General features: G+C 51.1%; 3 protein-coding genes across 6 annotated transcripts; all 3 read right to left on the bottom strand.

Moving 5' to 3' along the window:
* Positions 1-1434: 1434 nt before the first annotated feature.
* Positions 1435-5981, bottom strand: AURKAIP1 (aurora kinase A interacting protein 1). Of its 2 annotated transcripts, none has more exons than XM_061383101.1 (4): positions 5852-5981; positions 5432-5521; positions 1719-2164; positions 1435-1625 (listed from the first exon to the last, which is right to left on the bottom strand). In XM_061383101.1, exons 2-4 carry the CDS (start codon positions 5481-5483, stop codon positions 1524-1526), a joined length of 600 nt encoding a protein of 199 aa, XP_061239085.1. In that variant the 5' UTR covers positions 5484-5521; positions 5852-5981; the 3' UTR covers positions 1435-1523. The 2 variants fall into 2 exon arrangements, with proteins under 2 accessions (XP_061239085.1, XP_061239087.1); XM_061383103.1 differs by lacking the exon at positions 5852-5981 and adding an exon at positions 5712-5809.
* Positions 5982-7550: 1569 nt separating this feature from the next.
* CCNL2 (cyclin L2) lies at positions 7551-15698 on the bottom strand. 3 transcript variants are annotated; one of them, XM_061383075.1, is made up of 11 exons: positions 15375-15695; positions 14815-14889; positions 14430-14539; positions 13556-13676; positions 12549-12613; positions 9989-10088; positions 9703-9807; positions 9479-9620; positions 8885-8996; positions 8712-8804; positions 7551-8563 (listed from the first exon to the last, which is right to left on the bottom strand). In XM_061383075.1, the coding sequence occupies exons 1-11, from the start codon at positions 15657-15659 to the stop codon at positions 8209-8211; spliced, it is 1563 nt and encodes a 520-aa protein (XP_061239059.1). In that variant the 5' UTR covers positions 15660-15695; the 3' UTR covers positions 7551-8208. The 3 variants fall into 3 exon arrangements, with proteins under 3 accessions (XP_061239059.1, XP_061239060.1, XP_061239061.1); XM_061383076.1 differs by lacking the exons at positions 12549-12613; positions 13556-13676; positions 14430-14539; positions 14815-14889; positions 15375-15695 and adding an exon at positions 11761-12538; XM_061383077.1 differs by lacking the exons at positions 7551-8563; positions 8712-8804; positions 8885-8996; ... (1 more) ...; positions 9703-9807; positions 9989-10088 and adding an exon at positions 11396-11968 and having other exon boundaries at positions 15375-15698.
* A 2238-nt stretch (positions 15699-17936) lies between these two features.
* MRPL20 (mitochondrial ribosomal protein L20) lies at positions 17937-21027 on the bottom strand. Its single transcript, XM_061383104.1, has 4 exons — positions 20868-21027; positions 20672-20782; positions 19924-20001; positions 17937-18350 (listed from the first exon to the last, which is right to left on the bottom strand). Exons 1-4 carry the CDS (start codon positions 20952-20954, stop codon positions 18177-18179), a joined length of 450 nt encoding a protein of 149 aa, XP_061239088.1. The 5' UTR covers positions 20955-21027; the 3' UTR covers positions 17937-18176.
* Between the last annotated feature and the right edge of the window lie 3207 nt (positions 21028-24234).

The following is a 24234-nucleotide window of genomic DNA, read 5'->3' as shown; positions in this document are numbered from 1 at the left end:
GCCCTGCTGAGCAGACTGGTGGAGCTGGGGCCAGACTGACTACCAGAAGAGCCTGGTCCACTCCACCCCAGGGAGGCCCCACTGCTGAAGCCCTGGACCTGGGAGCCCTGCCCCACCGGCAGCTGAGGAAACTGAGAGGGAAGGATGCTAGTGTCCTGGTGCTCAGCAAAAACCCCTAGGGCTGGCAGGAGCCCAACCAGTGCCCCCTAGTGGTTACTGGTGGAAGCAGTCCTGCGCTGCCAAAGGCCTCAGGTCCCCTCAAAGTCAGGGCCAGCTTCACCTTCCTGACATCCAACATGTGCATTTGCTCCATGAGCCCATCCCACTGACAGGCAGGGACCCAGATGGGCCCCTTGGCTAGAAGCCTGCTCACCTGGCTGGCGGGCACACACAGGACAGGGCCCACCAGGCTCTCTGAAGCATTGGAGTCATCAGTGCCCTTCCAGGGGAACTTCTAGGAAGCTTGTGTCCAAGCACAACCCCTCCCTCCAGATCTGCAGGGAACCCAACCCAGGCCCCAGACACATCTCCACAGCCCTAGTGCGAAGCAGGACAGGGGCATCTCCAGGGCTCAGGAGAGGTGCACCTTCCCCTCCTTGCACATGGCAGTCAGGAGCAAGGCAGACACCTCACCTATGCTCACCTGAGCTCAGACTCTGACCAGGCTCCATGCCTGCAACCCAATCCCCCAAGCCTGGATATGAGAGGCCCAGGCTCCCCGCCTAATCCCCTACTATTAGACAAAACATGTTCCTCTCCACGCAAACAGAATCTGGAATCCCTGGGGGCAACTGGTTCATGATAAGGCTCCAGGCTTCCCCAGCTCCATAAAGGGCCCCCTTTCAGCCAGTCCAACCCTGAACCTGCCAGAGCAGGCCATCCCTTCCTGATGAGCCCCCCAAAGTGGCAGAGGCCAAGGAGCTCACAGCACGCTAGGGGTCCCCTGCTGTAGCTGAGCAGGACCTGCCCACCATCCCTGAGGACAGGCGCCTTTGCTGCCTCCCACCCGTCTGCCCAGTGAGGGCCTCCCTGACCCCTCAACTGTGCAAGTCCACTCTTTTTTTTTTTTTCAATCATCAGGTCCTATAGCAACACACAAGCCACAGCTGGTTGATCCCAAAACCGAAGAAATGGAGTGCTGACTATAAGCTCTGCTCAGGTTTTCGACTGCAAAAAGGGTCAACGGTATACTCACTCTCTAACCCCCAGATGGTCCCCGTGCCATGCTCCCTGATTGTGTGCTCACCAGGGGCAGGGCTGTGACTCTTCACAGATGTCCCACAGCACTGGCTTTCCCTCCTGCAGCCAGGGCACCAGGACAGGGCCCGCTGGGGGAAGGGGCTCTCAATCTGCCCCAGTGGCCTTGGGCTCCTGTAATACCAGAAGCTGGTACCAGCCTTCATCCCAGAACAGCTCACACCAAGCAGAAGAAGGTCCCGGCCAGTAGGGACAGCCGAGTCCCCAGAGCATTTATTATCGTTGGGCATCAGCAGTCACGGGGGAGGAGGACAGAGACAGAAGACTCATTTGCCCTTCAGGTAGATCTTGGGGGTCTGCCAGCCTGGGGGGGCTTCCTTCAGGCCTGCCTTCTGCCAGATGCGCCTCAGGTCTCTCTCGAACTTCATCTGCGAGGGCAGAGGGAGTGACCACCAACAGGTCTGTGGCATAACCACGCACTCCAGCCACCCCACATAGTTACAGCCAAGGGCCATGCTCACCTGCTTCCGTTTCAGACGTGCTTCCCTGACTTTCCGCCGCAGGAACCGGGTCCTCTTGACCAGCTTGCGGTACTTGTGATGATTCATCTTCCGCCGGCGAATCTTGAGCACATTTCTACACTGCATCTGGGGCGCATCAAAGACATCCTTACCACCCTGCTCGACCCCTTCGCCCACCTGACTGGGCGGACACTCATAGAGTTGGGCTGGAGACACAGTCCCTGGGGCCCCAGTGTCCAGTCTGGGTAGGAGGTAGCGAATGGTCAGCCAGCTCTCCAGGGGGCTGATGGACATCTTCCTTGGGACCAGCATCTCCTCAAGTTCCATGTGGACCCGCCTGCCAGGGAGAGAGGCAACCCCACTTGGGCCTGTTGGCTTCGTGCTATAGCAAGGCCTGCAGGCATGCCTGCCCAGCACCCCTAAGACAGGCCAGGGTCCATTGCAGCCTGCAGGAGACAAGAGAGCACAGTTAACTACTGCTCGTGGGGCTACACAACCTACACAGCCATGGGGCCTGTGGAGCAGAACCCCCTGAAGCCCTGCTAACATTCTTAGGCCAAGACTCACCTTCTGTGACATCTGGATGACTACAGGGTTGTCTGTTCTCATCCATCAGAGGGCAGATAGAATGAAAACTACAAGCACAGAAAACTAACCAAACTGATCACATGGATCACAGACTTGTCTAATGCAGTGAAACTATGAGCCATGCCATGTAGGGCTACCCAAGATGGACGGGTCATGGTAGAGAGTTCTGACAAAACATGGTCACTGAAGGGAATGGCAAACTACTTCAGTATTCTTGCCTTGAGAACCCCATGAACAGTATGAAAAGACAAAAAGATATGACACTGAAAAATGAACTCCCCAGGTCAGAAGATGCCTGATATGCTACTGGAGAAAAGCAGAGAAAAAGCTCCAGAAGGAATGAAGAAGCTAAGCCAAAGTGGAAACAACGCCCAGGTGTGGATATATCTGGTGATGAAAGTTAAAGTCCAATGCTATAAAGAACAATACTGCACAGGAACCTGGAATATTAGGTCCATGAATCAAAGTAAATTGGAAGTGGTCAAACAGGAGATGGCAAGAGTGAACATTGACATTTTAGGAATCAGTGAACTAAAATAGACCGGAATAGGAGAATTTAATTCAGATGACCATTATTTCTACCACTGTGGGCAAGAATCCCTTAAAAGAAACGGAGTAGCCCTCACAGTCAACAAAAGAGTTTGAAATGCAGTACTTGGATACAATCTCAAAAATGAAAGAATGATCTCTGTTTGTTTCCAAGGCAAACCATTCAGTATCATAGTAATCCAAGTCTATGCCCCAACCAGTAATGCCAAAGAAGCTGAAGTTGAATGGTTCTACGAAGACCCACACGATCTTCTAGAACTAACAACAAAAAAAGATGTCCTTTTCATCATAGGGGACTGGAATGCAAAAGTAGGAAGTCAAGAGATACCTGAAGTAACAAGCAAGTGTGGCCTTGGAGTACAAAATAAAGCAGGGCAAAGGCTAATAGAGTTTTGCCAAGAGAACACACTGGTCATAGCAAACACCCTCATCCAACAACACAAGAGATGACTCTACACATGGACATCACCAGATGGTCTATACTGAAATCAGACTGATTATATTATTTGCAGCCGAAGATGGAGTAGTTCTATGCAGTCAGTAAAAACAAGACTGGGAAATGACTGTGGCTCAGATCACGAACTTCTTATTGTCAAATTTAGACTTATATGGAAAAAAGTAGGGAAAACCACTAGACTATTCAGGTATGACCTAAATCAAATCCCTTATGATTATACAGTGGAAGTGACAAATAGACTCAAGGAATTAGAGTTGATAGAGTGTTTGAAGAACTATGGACAGAGGTTCATAACACTGTACAGAAGATGGTGATCAAGACCATCTCCAGGAAAAGAAATGCAAAAAAGCAAATGGTTGTCTGACGAGGCCTTGCAAATAGCTAAGAAGAGAAGTGAAAGGCAAAGGAGAAAAGGAAAGATATACCCATCTGATAATGCAGAGTTCCAAAGAATAGCGAGGAGACATAAGAAAACCTACCTCAGTGATCAATGCAAAGAAACAGAGGAAAGCAATAGAATGGGAAAGACTAGAGAACTCTTCAAGAAAATTAGAGATACCAAAGGAACATTTCATGCAAAGATAGGCACAGTAAAGGACAGAAATGGTATGGACCTAACAAAAGCAGAAGATATTAAGAAGAGGTGGCAAGAATACCCGGAAGAACTGTACAAAAGAGACCTTCAGGCAGTTTAGTTCAGTCACTCACTCGTGTTCGACTTTTTGCGACCCATGTCCATCACCAACTACCGGAGCCTGCTCAAACTCATATCCATCAAGTCGGTGATGCCATCCAACCATCTCATGCTCTGTCATCCCCTTCTCCTCTTGGCTTCAATCTTTCCCAGCATCGGGGTCTTTTCCAATGAGTCAGCTCTTTACATCAGGTGGTCAAAGTGTTGTAGTTTCAGCTTCAGCATCAGTCCTTTCAATGAATATTCCGGACTGATTTCCTTTAGGATGAACTGGTTGGATCTCCTTGCTGTCCAAGGGACTCTGAAGAGTCTTCTCCAACACCACAGTTCAAAAGCATCAATTCTTCAGCATTCAGCTTTCTTTATAGTCCAACTCTCATATCCCTACATGACTACTGGAAAAACCATAGCTTTGACTAGATGGACCTTTGTCAGCAAAGTAATGCCTCTGTTTTTTAATACGTTGTCCAGGTTTGTCATAGCTTTTATTTCAAGGAGCAAGTGTCTTTTAATTTCATGGTTGCAGTCACCCTCTGCAGTGATTTTGGAGCCCAAGAAAATAAAGTCTGTCACTGTTTCCATTGTTTCCCCATCTATTTGCCATGAAGTGATGGAACCGGATGCCATGATCTTCATTTTTTGAATGCTGAGTTTTAAGTGAACTTTTTCACTCTCTTCTTTCACTTTCATCAAGAGGCTCTTTAGTTCTTCTTCGCTTTCTGCCATAAAGGTGGTATCATCTGCATATCTAAGATTACTGATATTTCTTACGGGAATCTTGATTCCAGCTTGTGCTTCATCCAGCCCAGCATTTTGCATGATGTACTCTGCACACCTTGACAGCGTATTAAAAAGCAAAGACATTACTTTGCCAACAAAGGTTTGTCTAGTCAAAACTATGGTTTTTCCAGTAGTAATGTATGGATGTGAGATATGGACCATAAAGAAGGCTGAGTGCCAAAGAACTGATGCTATTGAACTGTGGTGCTGGAGAAGACTCTTGAGAGTCCCTTGGACTGCAAGGAGATCAAACCAGTCAATCCTAAAGAAAATTCTGGAAGGACTGATGTTGAAGCTCCAATGTTTTGGCCACCTGATGCAAAAAGTCGACTCACTGGAAAAGATCTCGATGCTGGTAAAAACTGAAGGCAGAAGAGGATGACAGAGAAAAAGATGGTTGGATGGCCTACCGACATGAGTTTGAGCAAGCTCCGGGAGATGGTGAAGGACAGGGAAGCCTGGCGTGCTGCAGTCCATGGGGGTCACAAAGAGTCCGACAGGACTGAGTGACTGAACAGGGTTGTTTGTGTGGCCTGGCCCCGCCTCCAGGTGGTGAGGAAGAGCAGTGCAGGTCACCGAGCTGCTAACTCCACACTCCTAACCCAGATGTGTATCCCGACCATCTCCCCCCACAGGGCTTCTTACCTGCCCTGGGAACAGCCCTGAGCAGCTGGGAAGTCAGGCGCATCAGAAACATGGTCTGTGCTTGGCTGTGGCCCCAGGCGATCAGCGGAGCTGGAATACAGGTGTGCGCCAAGGTCACTCTGGGGGCTCTGGTCTCCCTCGCCACCCTCTCCCACCACGAGGATGCCACTTCGAGTACAGCTTCCTCCCTCAAAACCTCTGCCTCCGAGGGCCCCCAGCTGAGCGACTCTGGGCAGGTACTGGCCCTCCCTGAGCCTCAGCTTCACCCCGGGTCTCCCACCTCTCACGCTGTGTCTACGATCGGGTCTCGGTCCCCGAGCCCCACCCAGCCGCGGCCTCCAGGGCTGTCCCTGGAGCCCGCTCGCCGCGTCCTCACACAGACCCTCCCCAGACGCCGCAAGGAGGTTCAACAAACCATACCTTCGCCTCGCTCAAGCGCTTCCGGTCCTTTCCTAAGGCCGCCCCGGCCCGAGCGCGGCCGCCCGCGTGCTTCTACGCCCAGCGCCCCCTAGCGCCCCAAGGCGCCCCACTCCCAATCAGCGCAGGCCCTGCCGGACCCAGAAAGCGACGGTTTCCGGCTGGAGGAACCGCCCCTCCTGCCCCCGTGCCCAGCCCCTCCCACAGCTCTCCGACTCCGCCTGTCCCTCGCGGAGGCTAGAAAACTACACTTACCACAATCCCAAGCGTGTTCCCTCTGCGCCTGCGTGGCTCGAACTCTGGTCGCTCCGCGACAGTCAAGGGTCAGTCGTCCCGGGAGGCCGGAAATGGCGTTTTCCCGGCGACGGAGATGTTGAGGGGGCGACGGAAGTGGCCCTAACTATTGCAGATGCTGGGGCGGGAGCCGGACTCGGAGCAACTCGTCTTGAGGGTCGTCGTCTTCACCCCCGAACCCGCCTCTTGGGGCGGGGAAGGTGATTGACAGGTGCGAGGTGTTGGGCTAGAGCCGGGGCGCCGTCAGGAGTGACTTGGATATCTAGGACCCGCCACCCCTCCGCTTTGGCTTGCAGCCTCCACTCTGCTAGTCTGGATAAGCGAAGGACGTCTCGCATGTACCGTGGGATGGATAATACGACGCTTTTTGCATGGGTGGAGTGTATATTCTTTCCTTAAAGCAAACAAGCTCCCATGTTGTGTCCATGAGAAGTTTGTCTGAAAACCAGAAGCAGCATGGGGTTGAGCTAAGACCCAGTGTTGTTCCTCAGGGTAAGGGGCTCAGAGGGCCCACTTAACCCGTGTAACACAGAAAGGCTCTGTTGTCCTGAGGTTGGCTAGGATGGACAGGATCCCCAGAATGGACCTGAAGGAACTCCTGCTGGGACAAGGACGTGGGGAGTCTCTTTGGTCCTCCTCTGAGGCTTGCCCTTGTAGGAGGGTGTTCCAGTGAGTCTTAGTATGAAATGGCCAGGCCTAGCCACCCCCAGGCCCCAACTTAGCTAAGCAGAGAATGGAGGATAGGCCAATGGGAGGGCAAAACTGCAGGATCTGGGCCTAGCTCTATAACTGAGTCTCCAGAGGATGTACCCTTCAACCTGAGGGGCAGCTTCTGGTTCCCAGGTTGAAAGGTCTCTAAACCCATCCAGGAGCCTATCTCTCAGCCTCCACAGGCTTTTATGGTTTGGTTCTAAGAGTGAGCCACCTGGACCCTGGATGCTGACCTTGCTGCTTTCATACCTTGGCTGTACTGACTTCAGGCACCTTTCTCCAGGCCACTGGCACCAGGAAGGGAGTGCCTTCCACCCATGAAGAAGTGCTGGTCTGGAGAGAGCCAACACAGGGCATAGACACGCCCCCAAGTGCCTCTGATCTGCACAGAGTGCACACAGCACTTGGAGACAGCCCTGACCCACCCTGCTCACTGGCACCACCGAGCTGTCCTCACCCACTCCCACAGAGGACCCCTCTAGGGTGATGCTCTTTGTCCTTTGCAAACCCTCCATTTACCATGCTGGTAGCAGACAGCTCAGAGCCTCACAAGCCCTCAGAGAGGAGCAGATGCACAGAATTCAGTACAAAACCCAACACAGTAATGAGATCAGAGAGGGGAGTGCAGACACATTGCTAGATCGGTGCTGCAGGCTGTGCAGGGGAGCAAACAATGAGAATGACAAACGACAAGCCCTTTAACTTTCCAAATGTCCTGAGTAGAGAGAATTGTTTATTTAATAACGTAAAATGCATATATAGGAAACTTCTCTAGAAGCTGGTGGCCTGCACTCAGCATCACACAGATAAAAATATACGACTTTCAACACAGATCTACCTTCACATTTTAAAAATCAGAATTCTCTACACGTTTTAAGCTGACAGTTCAAGTTCTCAGTTTTCATATATAGCTTTAACTCGTATTAAACACGTTTATTTACAACGTGGACAGAGTAAGGGGCTATTAAGGCCATTTTCTCATCATGAAACACTGCAAAATACATACATAGTATAACCTAATATAGGCAAAGGTTCGAAAAGTCATTTTCTTGGTTTGACGTAATTAAGTATGGGTTCGGGGGTGAACAGACAGCCTGTCGTAGCACCAAACCCCGCTGCTGGGACACGTGCCCCGCCTTCGCATCTAGCAGGGCTGCTGCTGAGGCGCTGGGCAAGAGCTGGGGGCTGGGCCCGGGCCAGACGAATGGGCACCTTGCCAGCCTCTCCATGCCATCTCCAAATTCATCACACTGTCCAGAGTCAACAACTATATCCAGAAAGAGTCACGCCCCAGGGCCAGCAGCTGAGGTGTCCACATCAAGGGCCAAAGCACAGTCCTGTGGGGACCCCACCCCTCACCTTCGGTGCCTGCTGTGCCCAGGGTGGTCCCGCTCATAGCGATGGCCCGTTCGCTCATAAGACCGAGAACGCTCCCGTCGCTGTTCTCTATAGTAATGACTTTTTTTCTTGTATTTTCCAGAAGTATCCGCCCGCTCCCGTGAGCGGCTCCGAGAGCGGGAGGAGCTCCGGCTACGGGACTTGTGTGGCTTCTGGGTAGAGTACTTGCAGTCCTTGGATCTTCGGTAGCTCCGCACCTTGGAGCCTTTGTAGGGGGCGCCCCGGTGGGCCTGACGTGGTGGGGAGTCACTCCGGCTCCGAGAGCGGCTCTGTGACTTGGACCCACCAGATGTGGAGCCACTGTCACTTTTCCTGTGAAGGAGACCACCAGGCAGGTGGGTAACCACCCATCCTGACCACTTGAGAGTCAGGAGCAACTGTCCCCAAGGAAAGGCCACACCGCTTCCCCAGGAAACATCCCGGTGCCTGCTGCAGCCCCGTGCACCCAAGCAGCACACACCTTCTCTTAGGGGACGCGGAACGTGACGGGGACCTTGAGTAGCTCTGCTCGTGACTCCCGCTCCGACTTCGACTCCCCTGCCCCTTCGGCAAGCTGAGAATAGGGCAGAGAATAGTTAAGACCTCAAGTCTCTCTAGCCGACCCCAGTACCATCTGGGCACGTGGCTACTCACCCGTTCACCGGACTGTCCGCCTTGGTTTTCTTCACACCCTCCACTTTCCTTTTGGTGTTCTTCACGGAGAGTGGGGAAGGCTTGTTTCCTTTGCCTTCTTTGGGGGATTCCACTAGAATCAATCACAAGAAGTTACAACTCAACAACTGCTCTGGTGAAACAGGAATGCCGAGCAAGGTGAGGCCACTCCCAAGGGACTGCTGCTGCCAACTCTGACTTCTGGCTCCCAGCCCACTTCAGGACTTCAAGATGCAGGAAGACCACCTGTCTCACTCGCCAGGCCTCCGGGACTGGGGACAGGCATCATGCTTAACTCTAGGATCTGACAACAGGATCTACTCCTCCAGATTTATGAGACTTTCATCAAGGCAAACTACTTGGGTGAGCTGGGTAATGAGAGCCATTTCAGGAGCCTGTCCATACCCCTTACTAATGAAAACACAAGAACAGACTTCATAGGCGTTCCGTTCTTACTTCAAAGATTGCCTCTTGTTTGCTGGGGACTCTGGAGCCCTCAGGAGTGCTCAGACTAGCTGCAGATGTGATCCAAGAGAACTCAGGGTGGGAGGGCCACCCCTGGGAGGAGACGCTTACCAGGTTTGGGGGCAGGCGAGAACCGCGATGCACTGTCCAGCACCTGGGTGCTGCCGGGCAGCAGGCCCTTGGCCTGTGCCTTTGCCTCATCGAGGGCGTGCCTGCGCTTCTCCACTTCACTCTCCAGGTGAGTCAGATCAACCTAGAAAAGCCAGAGTGCATGATTCAGACCACATGCTTCCAGTCAAAAACAGGTGCACACGTTACATGAAAAGACACAGAACCTTTTTCCGAGTATACAGCTGCAGGATTTTTAAGCAGATTTCTTGAATTTCTTCTTCAGTTGCTCCAAACAAAAGAAACCAATGGGGACGATTGGGTAAAGGGATCTGTAAACACAGAGGCCATCATCATTAACCATTCTTCATAGCCAACAAGATTCTCAGGGAAATAAAAACAAGCCTGATGGTCACCAACAAGTAGGCTTTTTATTGATGCCAGTAAACATAACTTGAAGCATAGCACACAGTTTACTGGGGTTGGTGACTCCCCAGGTGGCCCTGCACTGACCTCCAGCGTCCGGGCAGCAAGATAGATGCAGGCACAGGCGATGCTCTCAGGCTGGAACCTCACAAAAACATCTGTGCGAAGGCTGTCATTCATGTAGTTCCTGAAAACCAAACACAGCAAGAACTGAAACCCCTGGGCACGCACATGACACCCGTCTGCACTGTCGAGGTCAAGTCACTACTCCACTAACTAGTCTACGGCCAGGACTTAAGATCTAGACAGTCCTGTGATTCTCACAAGTTCATGGAGAAACGTCCCAGCTGCTTTTTCTGAATACAGGATAGGAAGATAGGGAAACTACTGAAATCTTTTAAAGCTGGCTGAATGTCAGAGAGTACATGTTGCTATGAAAGAGAACCAACTTTAACTTTACTTTTCCCTCTCAACCTTTGGCCTGCTCTCATGCAAAACGCAGTGCCTCAGAAAGACGTCTACTGTGGCAGCTCGACATATTTGATTAAGAACATTTAAATGCTCAAAATCCACAGTGCAGAGAAACATGCAAACTCAAATGAACGGGCTGAGCACAAAGCCTGCGAGGGCCTTTCTGAGACAAGTCGTCCTCTTGCGCTCCTTGTCCTGGAAGAGGTGCTCGCAGCGTGGCTTCTTCCACACGGGAGTCCACTTGACAAGGGGGAAAAACTCCCTTGGGTGCATGGGAACATCATGCAGAGGGCTCAGTGCCCAAAGGGAAATCCTCTTCTCAGGCTTATCAAAGAACCGTTTCCAAATTGTCCCATTTCAATAAGGAGTCTTAAAATGAACATTCATAAAATCAGATAAAAGCAACAAAATACTACAAGTTTCATCACAGTCAGTACATTTTTAACAGCTATCATATTAGAAGATATAAAAATACAAAACATTTGCATTTCTTAAAAGGTTAGAATTCTAATGCTGGCTACATTTTCAGCAATTTCATTTAGATACGTTTTTCTAAGATTTAAAAGACCAAAAGTCAAACCTCACATTAATTTTATCAATATTGCAAAAACACAAGAAAACAGAAAATATTGCAGAGATTCATTGCACAAGAGAACAGTTGAACAGGTCATACATTCATTGCTTCTAACATACCCCAATGATAGCAGGCTACACCCACAAGGGGCAGCCAAGTCATGCTGGGGCCTAACTGATGCACCCCCCACCCTGGTTATCTCTGCCCCAAATCCTGGAGAAGGTGACCTACGAACCCATGGAGAGCTTTCTCAGTGATAAATTCTACATCTGCCCACTAGGAGCACCTGGCTCTTAAGATCCCGCTCCAGGTACCCAGAAGGGACCAAAAAAACCTCCTGTGATGGAGCCAAGGCCGTATGTCCCGAGAGTTGCAAGTAAACAAACATTTAATAAATACAACCATCAGTAACTATTTTGGTTCTAATGAAAAAAACATTTAGTACTCAGTTGTAACATTATTAAACCATTAACTTTTATGTCCTTTAAAAAAAAGTCCTCAAAACATATATTTAAAGTTACTATTTTTAAAATAAGTTACAATATAAACAGTGTCCATGGAATGATTTAAAGATGCACACCTTTTACAAAAATGTGTCAACCCTTAGCTGCTGAAAAGAGCAACTTCAGGACTTCCAGAAATAAATACCACCACCCACACTACAGTCTCAACTCCCACCAGCCAGTTTTCACAGCATCCCCTAGTTTGCTTTTTTTTAAGAGAAAGGTACTGCATCTTTATTGCACAGGTAGAGCAGTTTCAAATGGACAAAATTCAAGTCAAGACAGTTATCAACTCTAATCAATACAATTACCAAGCACGACAGGATTAACAAGAAGCACAACCGTCAGAGAACCACAGCAGCAGTGGGCCAGCACTAGACTATCGTGCGCATACCACCATCTAGAGCCAGCCTTCGGTGGAGAGCCTGCACGGGGTTGGCTGAGGACGGCCGCTGTCCCCGCACCGAAGCGCTTGGACAGGAGAGGAGAAGTCTTAGTCACTTACCCTCAGAGGCTACCCTTTGATTGAAAGAGTACAGAAAAGAAAAGTCAAAATAGGTTCTCCATTAGCACAGCACAGCACCAGACAATTCAGGCAGCAAAAACATGACCCTTACAGACCTAATTCTATGGGAAAGCACCCAGCACTGAACCATTACTTCAGGCTTCACTTCTAGTATATTAGCATATTGTTAAAAATCAGTCCCCAAATTGTAGGAAGGCCTTACACCCCCTGTTCCTCCCATACGATTTGCTTAATTGAGGCAGTGAGAAGCAAGTTCACGTTAGATATAAAACCACTAAGTCCACACTGCCAGCTGTGGAAAAGATCCCGACATGCCTAGTCAACAGCCCCCAAAGGGAAGCCCGCTGACTGCTCTCCTGGGGGATTGGAGGGGGAAGGGTCACCTTACCGTTCCACCAGTGCCTGATATTTTGGGAATCTGGTTGGAATTTACATGGCAGGAACACTGGGCACTTGGACAATTCCAGCCCACAACCAAGTCATGGGACCGACTACCCACTGCCCAGGTGCCTCAAATCAACATACTCCTGCACTGCCCTGCCTGGTCTCATATAACAAGGAAGGTCAACTCACCATGAAGTCTGGACCAGGTGTTGGTTACGCTCACACTCTAACACCTGAAGGTACATAACGATTATCTGGAAGATACGGGTTAGGCAGTTATTACCGAGAACCTTGAGAACCCAGAATTCAGATATTGAGGGTGTCCATGCAGCAAACAAGAGCCTTGTGCTAGATCCCAGGGCTGGCTCCCGTCACACGCCCGGTGCACAGTTCAGCTGGAGGGGAGTTTTTGCTGACGTGCGTGCTCCCTGCTTTTGAGCCAGGCACCAGGGAAGCACGGGAGGACCTAGCTGCGCTGAGCTGCTCGCGGCTGGGGCTCAGGCTCATTCTCATCTTCGACACATTCTCCACGAGTGAGAGTAGCCTGCCTGGAACGTTTCTGTACCCCAGCCGCTAACTTATACAAGGCATGGCATGAGAATACTTTGAGCAAATGAAGAAAAAGGTCTTAAATCTATGGTGAGTAATTTACCAAGATTCTGAATTAATGCCAGAAAGTCACACAAGTGAGAAAGAAGCTATGAGGAAACCCCCAATAAAAAGGGGACAGAGAGAGAGGAAAACAGCACTCTGCATTTGAAGGGAACACGGAAGATATGTGTGCTATCATATGCTTAACTGATACACGCTGTAAAACTGTCTTCCTTCACTTCCAAATAAACAGTTCAGAATTCTTCCAATTCCCCCATAAAAGAAAATAAAGTTATTACTTAAGCAGCTTTAGAAAATCAGCTGTTGACAAAGAAACAGTAAACTGACAAATTTCATTCTTACAAGTTCTTATCACTATTTCTGAAAGCTCAAACTTAAAAGAGATAACTTCCACCTCTTAAAAATATACTATTAAAATTAACATAATACGAGAAGACTGATGACAAAACAGTTATCTTTCAGAGTACAGGTATAAACTGGAAAACCAAATCAGGGACACATTTAATCCTTTGGGGTTCCCAATCTGGGTGGGAATGCAGCAGTCACTTTAGTGGGCTCACATGGCAACTGGGCCTCATACCCACCTTGTGAGGGTGCTTCACGTGGACGCAGAAACCCAGCTCCTTGAGAACTCGCCTTTCCGCCTTTATAATTTGATTCTTTAAGTTAACGTAATCTTGATCCAAGAGGAGAGGCACAGGTTTTCTACAAAGACAAAACACACAATCTGCATAAGAGTCAAACAAAACAGAGTCTATCAAATCCCACAGTGACAATCTACCATACACACAACACAGATGGAGTCAGGAAGTTCACTTCCTTTAACAAAACCACGAAGTCTTCCTCAAACCCCATGCTAACCTACTTATGCCTCAATAACCCTCTCCCTGTTTTCCTTACAGACAATAAACATGGACTGAAGACTGGACGGTCTCACCATCTCATCGCACAAAGACTGCACATCCTTTTTTGGGCTCAAGACATAAGCAGATGCACTGTGGATGAATGGAAATCGAAAGAACCCACAGAAGCACGATGCTTAAACAGCCAAAACTGTTTCACAAAGGACCTCCATTACCTGGAGCACTGGAAAGCCTGAGCCAAGGATGCTTCTAAATACCCTACAATACACAGGGAAGTACCCACAACAAAGACTCATCCAGCCCAAAATGAAAACAGTGCTGAGGTTTAGAACCAGCTCCAGAGCATCCAGGCTGACCAAACAGCCTCTTGGGCAACCAGGAAACCGATGTCAGCTGGACAATAGCCACAGTCCCCTTCCTGCCGACAGTGGTTCCTTCACTGATTAACAGTATCTGAAGGGTACCTCCCAGCTGCCAGGCCTCCTTCTGGGCACAAGTGTAAAACCCCACACCCTAAATTTTGTCCCAGAAACTAGTGTAACAATAACTGAGAAAACACGGAGGCGGATATCTATGACAGCGCTGATGGACTCACTTTTTCTCTCGGAGATGTCGAAGGCGATGAAACACGTTGATGACGTCCCGTATTCGCCTTGGAGCCTCTTCTATCTTGGAGGCCAGGTGAACACAGGCCATTGACACGTGCTGAAATGTAAGCGACGGTACAGAGGTTCGTTCCAAGGACCAGTCTCCAACAGCTGAAGAAAGGCGGTTAAGAGCAGAGGAGATACACCCGGAGAAAAAGGCCACTTGGGAGAAACCCCTCTATAGCAGGGAGCTTCCCAACACACCCCGCCCCAAATACAGCGAGCACTACAATTGCCAAGACCAGTACTCCTTCCTCTGAGCGATCGGCAACACCACAAACCCAGGTTTCCTGTCAACACGTTTCTGTGGGGAAGAAAGACGGGAAATCTCACCTCCATGGAATGCTTCACAAAGGACTTAGTGTAGAAGAACCGCTGGAACAACACCTGCCCGGTAGCCATGGCCACCTGCACAAGAGAAGGATTCCATACTTTTCAGGTGCCCACTTCAAGGGTCTCAAATAAAACCACTGGGTTTCGCGAAACTCCTGATAAAGAACCAGAACCTAAAACGTTTTCTGCATCCACAAAGGTTCTTCGCATCCCGCTACCTCGCCTCCTTTATCACCTCTGGTGGGCTGCAGCAGGGGCGCTGCAGGGGCGCTCCGGCCTTGGGTAGGCGCTGGGTCCAGGTCCCGGGCGGGGACACGGAACGGGGTGGGGGCTGAGTTCTCGGTGGGAATAAGGAGAGTGATCCGAGCAGGGTACCAGACGTCAGTAAGGAGTGGGGTTGGGATCCGGGTAGGGGGTCATTGCTGGGCCCGGATTCCGGGCAGACGCACGAAGCAAGCTCCGGGTCCGACTCCGGCCCCTCCGCCAACAAAGGGCCTGGGAACCTTCCCGGAGCGGGCGCGGCGGTTACCTCGGCCCGAGACTCGCGGCAGCTCCCTCACCTGCGGCAGGCGGAGCAGGATGCCGGCCGCCTGGATGAGCTCGCAGCCCACCACGCGGAGGTCGGTTTCCGTGTCGGTGTCGAGGCCACTCGACATGGACGGCGTGAAGCGGAGCTTGTCGTCGGGCAGAAGGCAGTTCTCCAAAGTGATGAGCACCCCGGAGTACAGCCGGTCCCCGATCAACACCCCCTGTGACGCGGGGGCTGTGCCTCCGGAGCCCGGCGTGCCAGCCGGTACCACGGGGGCCGTCGACCCTGGAGCCCCAGCCCCGGCCGCAGCCGCCATTTTGTGCCGCCGACTCTCTCTCTGGCTCCTTCCCGGCAGGGCGGCTCCTCCCGACGCTCTACGACCGTGACCGCCCCGCCCCGCCGCGTGCCATTGGTTCGACTGGCGCGCGGCTCGGGGTTCCCTTGTCCCGATTGGCTCTGATGCCTGTCCGTCAGCGGCGATACCGACGACGCAAGTCAGCGCGGGTAGGGGAAGGGGCTCGTTACCCAGTAGGCCCTGCGGCGCCCTGGCGAGACCGTCGTCTCGATCCCGACCCGGAAGTAGTCGCAGGGGCCGGCTCCCGGCGACTTTCCAGGTCTAACCGTTCGGGCGTGCCCATAGGATCCGCGCAGAGACCCGAGAGCTCGCGAAGTTCCCACCGCAGCCCCAGGCTTCCTAGGGGTCAAGCGGGTGCCGAGGGAGGCTGAAGGGGCCCGAGGGCAGCCCCTGATAAGTGGAGCCAGGCGAGACGCCCCTTGCCGCGAAGGCCCGCGGGGCGGGGGTGGGAGGCAGCTCTCCTTGCGTCTTTCGGGCGGGTGGTCCGGGCTTGAGTGGAGCTGTCAGACGTCTCCGAGGCCTCCGACCTTAAAGGATGGGCGCATGCGTGATAAGTTTTCCCAGCCCGCGCCCAGCAGCCACGAGATGCTGTTTCCCTGGTTAATTTGTGGCCGTCGGCACGGTGTTTACTGAGTAGAGGTTTTGGAGTTCAGGTATTAACGCCAGACTCCCAAAGATCTCGCCTTCAGAATTGAGTCTAGAGAGAAGAGAGATGGTAGCTGGAAACGTTTAATTCGATGTTCCTACAAAGCACAGCAACTGCAAAGAGGCATGAAGCATGAGTTCCCCCGAGGCTGGCAGAAGAGCCAGGCTGCGATGCGGGGGTGGGAGGGCGCGGGCAGCACGGGAAGGGCTTGGACTTTTGTCTTACCAACAGCGGGGAGCCGTCCGGGGGTTTGACCCTCCATTTCTCATTGGTTGCACCAGGCGCTCTCAGGATTAGTGACTGCCAGCTTCTGGTGGGCGGTGGTGGTGGTGGTGCGGGTATGTGTGCCAGAACAGCCCACAGTTGTCTGCCTTCCTTTATCAAGATGAACAAAGGCAGCTCCTCCATAACAGTGCCTGTTACACAGAACTTCGTCCCCACGCCAGAGAGCTCCCTGTATCCTCCACCCTGTTGTCTTTCAACAAGAGCTGTTCACTGACGAGGTATGGAGTCAGGCACCGCATACTGTGTGGCAGAACAGGACTCAGCTCTCTGCCTTACAGTGCTTAGTCTAGTGGCCATCACTGAATATAACTAGGGCTAGAGGAGGCTTCCTGTTAGGAAGCCAGTGCAGTAATTGCAGCCGTAAGAGATACTTGCCCACATGAGGATGGAGGGAAGTGGGCAGACTGTAAAGGTTGCTAGGCAATGGGTGGCCAGGATTTGATTGGCCCCTTATTGAGTTGGAGGTGGGTGTGTCTGAGGAAGGAGTGGCTTCCAAGGGTTGGCTGGCAAAGGATGGTGTTACACAGGACCCAGTGTGGGAGTTTTGGGGTGAGGGCGGTAAGCATAGGAGTCCGCAGACAGCGACTACTATAGTGGCCCTGAAGAGCTCTCCTAGAGCAGAGGGTGTGAGGGTGAGGTCAGAGTCCTGGAAGGTAGTGAGCCTGAGGTGGGGTGTATGTCACCCAGGGCTGACAGTGTCCCTAGATTGGGGGACTAGGAGATGGTTTTGGTAAGAGTTGTCAGGGAGTGGTGGGGCTGACCAGAGACCCAGTGACAGGCCAGAGCTAGAGGGCTCAGCAGATGAGGCTCCCACAGAGGACCAGAGGAAGGCCCTGTTACTAAGCATGAGGGGAGACACCTCTGCATGGCTGTGGTCAAAAGAGGTGGACAGGGCTGACCTGTGAAGCAGCCTCCATCAGCAGAGATTTCTGGCTTGATTCTGGAACTAATGAAGTCAAGTATTTGGGTGAGACCAGAACCCTTACATTAAGGCTCCCCAGGTGATCTGATGGTCACTCCACCTGTGGAGCCTAAGGTGAGCCTGGGATCAGGAGAACCACCCTGCCTACTGCCACTGCTGGTCTACAGCGAGGGAAACCAGCTGCTGCTCAATGGCTGAAGAGTTGAGCCAGGAGTCCCTACTGGAAACCAAAATGGGGTTGGGGGGCACTATAGCAAGGCCAGGGTCAGGCCTGGTGCACACCCCCAGCCTTCAGGAGAATCTAAGGTTCCCAGGGGAAGCCTCATCCTGGTAGCATCAACACCCAGTCAGGGCCCACCCAAAGCGTCTGTTGATACCAAAGAAGTTAACTCAAACACCACAGAAACTTTATTTACACAATACATACTTTACACAATCCATGTGAGATTTCTGAACCTGTGCCAATGAGGCAAGACAAGTCCTTTTCTCTTGGGCTTGTAACTGACATGTAAATTAACACAAATGCAAGTCAAACCTACAACTGTTGACAAATAACTTGTAGTCCCTATTTTAGTATTATCATCACAGGGGGATGCTCAAAGGGCCGTTGGTATCAGCATCCCCCTCAGTGGTGCTGTGCCACCCTGGAAAAAATTCCTTCAGGCTCCTTCCCATCCCCCAAGGCAGCAACAAATCCTTCTTCTCGCCTTCTTTTGGACAAAGCAGCCAAAGATTTAAAAGTCTTTGGTTCATAGATGGCTAGATCTGCAAGTACTTTCCTGTTGAGCTCCACCTGGCACTGGGAAGAAAATCATAGTTAAGTGTTTTAGCATTTCAGTGAAACATGAAACGACTGAATGCAGCTGATCACCCTGTGATTTCAGTCACCAACACATACTGCTTGAGCACCAGTTGGGAAGAGGGCATTGTGAGTCTTGTCCAAGTAGGACAAATGAGTAGAAGGGAAGGGTGCAGCTCCCAATGCCAGATTCCTGGCCTAGGTTATCCCTTTAAGAAAGGTGGGAGGAGAAAACCACAATTCCCATTGTATAAATGGTGAAAAGCGACACATGGAAAAGGTATGCGAGGCACAGAAGAGCAAGGACCAAAACTGGGCATTCTGGGCTTCCCAGGTGGCTCAGTGGTGTGAAGAATCTGCCTGCCAATGCAGAAGACATGGGTTCGATCCCTAATCTGGGGAGATCCCACATGCAGTGGAGCAACTAAGCCTGTGTTGGCCTACTGCCCCTGCCCTACAAAAGAAGCCACTGCAATGAGAAGCCCACGTGCCATAGCTAGAGACTAGACCCTGTTCACCACGACTAGAGAGAGCCCACATGCAACAACAAAGACCAAGCACAGCCAGAAATAAAACTGGGCATTCCTAATTTCCATAAGAGAGACAAAGTCATCTGTTGAGTAAGATAATAGAAAACCAATGGACAGTGCCTGTGAGTCTGAGGTGCAGGAAAAAAAGGGGGGTGGTCTTGTGACATTAAATGCAGCTGTGCAGGAGTGACTCCTACCTAGGACCCCTGTGCAAAGTCCCTCTCCTTTCTGAGCCAGTTCCCCATGAGTAAAATGGAAGTGTCACACCTACACTTGCGCTGAGGATCTCTGTAAAGTGCTAGGCCCACCTGGCACAGGAAGAAACACAGCACCAACTCACCTACTCCCCGAGCTTTTTAAGAAAAAATTTAACTCATAAGAAAGCAGAGGGAGTAGGGACAGACTTCCTGGTGATCCAGTGGTTAAGTCTCTGCACTTTCACTGCAGAGGGTTCAGTTTCATCCCTGGTTAGGGTTAGGAATTGAATCCTGGCTGGGGGGAAGTTCCATATGTCATAGAGTGCAGCCAAAAAAGCAGAGGAAATGGCATACTGTCTAGATGCGAGTGAGTGAGATGTTCTGACACTTGCTTACTCTAACATTCCAATGTTTCGCTCCATTTAATTGTTTCAACTTGATCTGCCACCTTGTCATAATTTATTCAACATGAAAAACTTGAAATTAAACTTCAAAGCAAAGTTTTTCTGTTTTTCATTCTTGATGGGGAAACAGCATGAGTATGTCTTGGTACCACACACCCTATTACTAATTCTGCTACCAGCAGGGCAATGAAAGCAAGTGAGGTGAACCCACCAGAACCCCACCCCAAGAGTGAAAGCAGTGGGCCCCAATGCCAACTCAAGTCCTCTGTAATCTTGGATTTTTCTAATATTAATAAAGACACCCCTCCCCCCGCCCAAAAAAAAAATGAATGAAAACCGTGTTAGGCTGCTAACACTTCACGGTGGAGCCTGCTAGAGCATGAAAACTAGACGGGTTGTAAAGACGTTTAATGTCTCGGCAGAACCACATCCTCGACCATACCTTAATCAAATTGAGGATGAATGCTGGGTATTTCAGACCATGTTCCTGGGAGGCAGCTGTAATTCGATTAATCCAGAGCTGAAATGAGAAAACGTAGAAATGTTGGAGAACCAGCTGTATGTCACGTCCACACCTCCCAGCAAAGGTTCTGACTGAACTAAAAAATGTTTTTGTAAAAGCAAACGCAAAAGTCAGTGGCCTATTCAGGCTGCACTGCAAACAACAGTGAGCAAAGCCTGATGCCCTTTGTCCAAATGCCAGCTGTAAAGCTCACATCTCGCACATTCGAGCCGGAATACAAAAATCAGCGGGAGATGCTGGGGCAGACACCGCTCCGGGTGTAGAAAGAATCCATATGTGGGAATTACGACAGCCACTGAGACGGGTGCTACCAGGCAGGGACGGCGCGCTCCCGGGTAGAAGCTTCAGGGAGGTGAGCAGCGTGGAGGAGAGAAAGCGGGGGCCCACGAAGGGCCGGGGTTACATGGACAGGGGCATCCGCTCCAGGGGCATCGAGGGGTAGGCACTGCAGGGAAGCTGCGAGGGCGGGTAGGTGACGCGGGAGCTCTGAGTGTTCAGCAGGCTCCGCGCGCACCGCTGACCCCCGCACATAGCGTCCTGCACAGCCGGCCCCCAGGCGCTACGAGTGGACGGGTGCACGGGAGGGTTCGCCGGGTCGGGGCCACCCACGGCAGCAGGGCGCCGCGGGCTCGAGAGGGCAGAGTGAGGCCGACAGGGCCGCGCTTACCGTCCGCAGGTGCCTTTTCTTCAGACTGCGGGCTCGCGTGCACCGCACGAACGCTCGTGTCACAGCCCTGACGGCCAGCCGGTAGCACCGATTCTTCCTCCCCCGGAAGTGCTGGTTAAGAAACGAGAGAGGAGGCGGTCGGCGGCGCCCACGCACGCCGGGCCGGCCAGGGGAGCCGGGCGCGCGGCACACTCACCCGCGCGTGCTTCAGCACCTCCTGAACCCTCCAGTAGCGGTCGGTGATGCGGTTCCGCAGCCAGAGCGGCGCACTGAGAAAGACCATGACACCTGCACCGCCGTTCACCAACGCGTGCGCTGCTCTGCCGCCACACCCCTCGAGAGCTTCCGGGTCAACTCCGCCCTCTTTAAGGGAACGTCCGGGCCGTCGCGCGTGCGCTTCGGGCCTGCAGTGACAACCCGGTGTACGCATGCTCAGGCTGTGGGGCGCGGCGGTGGAGGAAAGGGTTGGGGCCCTGGTGGGGGCCACCCCGATGAGGCCGGGGGGTGCTCCCGCAGCAGGGTAGCAGAGAGTGGTTCCCTCTGCGGACCCGAGCAGCTCTGCTTTTCACAGGGGGCCAGAGTCTCCATTGGGCCACTGAGCTGCGCACTTTCAAATGATTGGAATGACAGGTTTTATCCTGTGTATTTTGTCACTGTTTTACCACAGGCCAACGCAGGAGACGTCGGTTTGTTCCCTGGATAGGCAAGATCCCCTGGAGAAGGAAATGCAACCCACACCAGTATTCTTGCTGGGAAATCTCATGGACAGAGGAGCCTGGTGGGCTACAGTCCATGAGGGTCACAGAGTTGGACCCGACTTAGCGACTGAACAACAACCACTATATTACCATTATTACAGAAAATAGTGAAGAGGGGCAAAGTGGGTGTGTGCAATTTATTAGTAACTTTTCATTTAAATGTAGTTTTGAGTTCGGTTCAGACGCTCAGTTGTGTCCGACTCTTTGTGACACCGTGGACTGTAGCATGCCAGGCTTCCCTGTCCATCACCAACTCCCAGAGCTTGCTCAAACTCATGTCCATCCAGTAGGTGATGCCATCCAACCATCTCTTCCTCTGTCGTCCGCTTCTCCTCCTGCCTTCAATCTTTCCCACCATTAGGGTCTTTTCCAATGAGTCAGTTCTTCACATCAGGTGGCCAAAGTATTGCAGTTTCAGCTTCAGCATCATCAGCCCTTCCAATGAATATTCAGGACTGATTTCCTTTAGGATGGACTGGTTGGATCTCCTTGCAGTCCAAGGAACTCTCAGGAGCCTTCTCCAACACCACAGTTCAAAAGCATCAATTCTTCAGCATTCAGCTTTCTTTATAGTCCAACTCTCACATCCACACATGACTACTGGAAAAACCATAGCTTTGACTGGATGGACCTTTGTCGGCAAAGTAATGTCTCTGCTTTTTAATGTTCTGTCTAGGTTGGTCATAGCTTTTCTTCCAAGGTGCAAATGTCTTTTAATTTCATGGCTGCAGTCACCATCTGCAGTGATTTTGGAACCCAAGAAAATGAACTCTGTCACAGTTTCCATTTTTCCCCATCTATTTGCCATGAAGTAATAGGACCAGATGACATGATCTTTGTTGTCTGAATGTTAAGTTTTAAGCCAGCTTTTTCACTCTCCTCTTTCACTTTCATCAAGAGGCTCTTTAGTTCCTCTTCGCTTTCTGCCATAAGGGTGGTGTCATCTGCATATCTGACGTTATTGATATTTCTCTGGGCAATCTTGATTCTGGCTTGTGCTTCATACAGCCCTGCATTTCACATGATGTGCTCTGCATCTAAGTTAAATAAGCAGGGTGACACTATACAGCCTCATGTACTCCTTTCCCAATTTGGAACCAGTCCATTGTTTCATGTCTGGTTCTAACTTACACAAAAGTTGGAAGACTAGTCCCCAAAACTCCTCAATATGCATTACCCAAATGCACCAGTTGTTTAATTTGCTCCATTTTTTAATCATTCTCTCTATAGTTGTTTATAAAAACATTAGTGGGGATTTCTTCTGGTCCATTCAAGAGGAAGTTGGAGACAGCTAAATACGTCACAGTATGTTTCCTAAGAACAAAAACATTCTCATACAAATCACAGCACAATGATAGAAATCAGGAAATTTACCAGAAAATAATGCTGTCTAGTCCACACTCATTTCTGTCCAAAGTTCTTACTGCTTTTATCTCTGTCCAGGATCACACTCTGCATTTTTGGTCTTAATCTGGAATAGTTCCTCAGCCTTTCTTTGTCTTTTTTGACCTTGGCATTCTTGAAGAGTACAGGCTAGTTATTTTGCAGAGTGCCTTTCAACCAGAGTTTGTGTGATGCTTCCTTGTGATTAGAATCAGGTTACACATTTTCGGCAGAATACTGGAGAAATTATATTGTGTCCTTGGTATGGGGTGTCAGGGGACCATGATGGCAGCCTGTCCCAACACAGGTAATGTCAGCTTTGACCACTTGGTATGGTTGCCAGGTTTATGTTTCAACTAATACGTAGTTTGTAGGGAAATACTTCATGAGTCATCCCAGGCCTTCCTGTAAGCATGTGCAGAGGCCAGGTAGGAGCACAGAGGTGTACTGTGTCGTGCATGTGAGAGAGGGAGAATGCAGACTGGTCAACATCTCGGCCAGCACGACAGTTCTGGAGCAAAGACTGCCTAGAAGGGAAGCCTTGTGTTGGGCAGAGATGGCCAGACCCTGGCACCTGTGCTGTGCTCAGCCAGCATTGGGGCCACTAGGAGAAGTATGCCTTCATCTGAAATGCTGCCATGGACTTGAAGCTCCACAAGGTGGGGGCGGGGAGGTTCTTGAATGGATGTCTGAGCAGCCTCTTTGTGGCCAGCAGGCTCTAAGACCACTTGTACTCACTCACTTGGGTGTCCATCATTGACTTTATAACTCTTTCCATATTTATTGACATTCTCTTTAAAGAAGAGCCTTCCCTTGGGGCTCTAGATAGTGTTGAAAGGATGCATCCAGAAGGTGGTGGTCCAGCGACAAGGGAAGTGTTGACTCAGCCAGGCAGAGGGTCAGCACGTGCCAGACCCAGTATGGGCAAGGTCAGCAAAAGGCCAGAGTGGTGGGAGCAGAGCCAGTGCAGGTCCAGGGCCAGTGAGCAAGTCAGCGGCAGAGGCCAGAAACCGAGGCTGGTGAGGATGTATGGCCCCTGGAGGTCGAGGAAGGACTCTTGATGTCCTGGGTACCACGGGCTTCCTCATAGTATGGTGGCCACAGGACAGGACAACGCAGCCTGGTCACCTTCTCAGCCCACCCTGGAAGGTCACATAGCATGGCTTTGGCAGTGCTAGGGCACTGGACTAGTCACAAAAGTCTGCTCAAAAGGAGGAGACCCAGACTTCAGCTCTGGATGGGAGGAACAAGGGGATCCCACTGGAAGGAGTTCATTTGACAGCCAAGATCACTGGGGTATCAACAAACACCATACGCTATGTTTGGTCTACACTCCATGAGAGGGAGCCCCTGGGGGATCATGCCGTAGGATTATGGCTATTGTTCTGAGAAGAGCCCCCGGGAGTCACAGGTTAAACCAGA

The sequence above is a fragment of the Bos javanicus genome, chromosome 16 (assembly GCF_032452875.1).
Source record: "Bos javanicus breed banteng chromosome 16, ARS-OSU_banteng_1.0, whole genome shotgun sequence".
NCBI lineage: Eukaryota > Metazoa > Chordata > Mammalia > Artiodactyla > Bovidae > Bos > Bos javanicus.
Note: the sequence above shows the minus strand (reverse complement) of the source record. Positions and strands in the feature narration are given on the sequence as shown.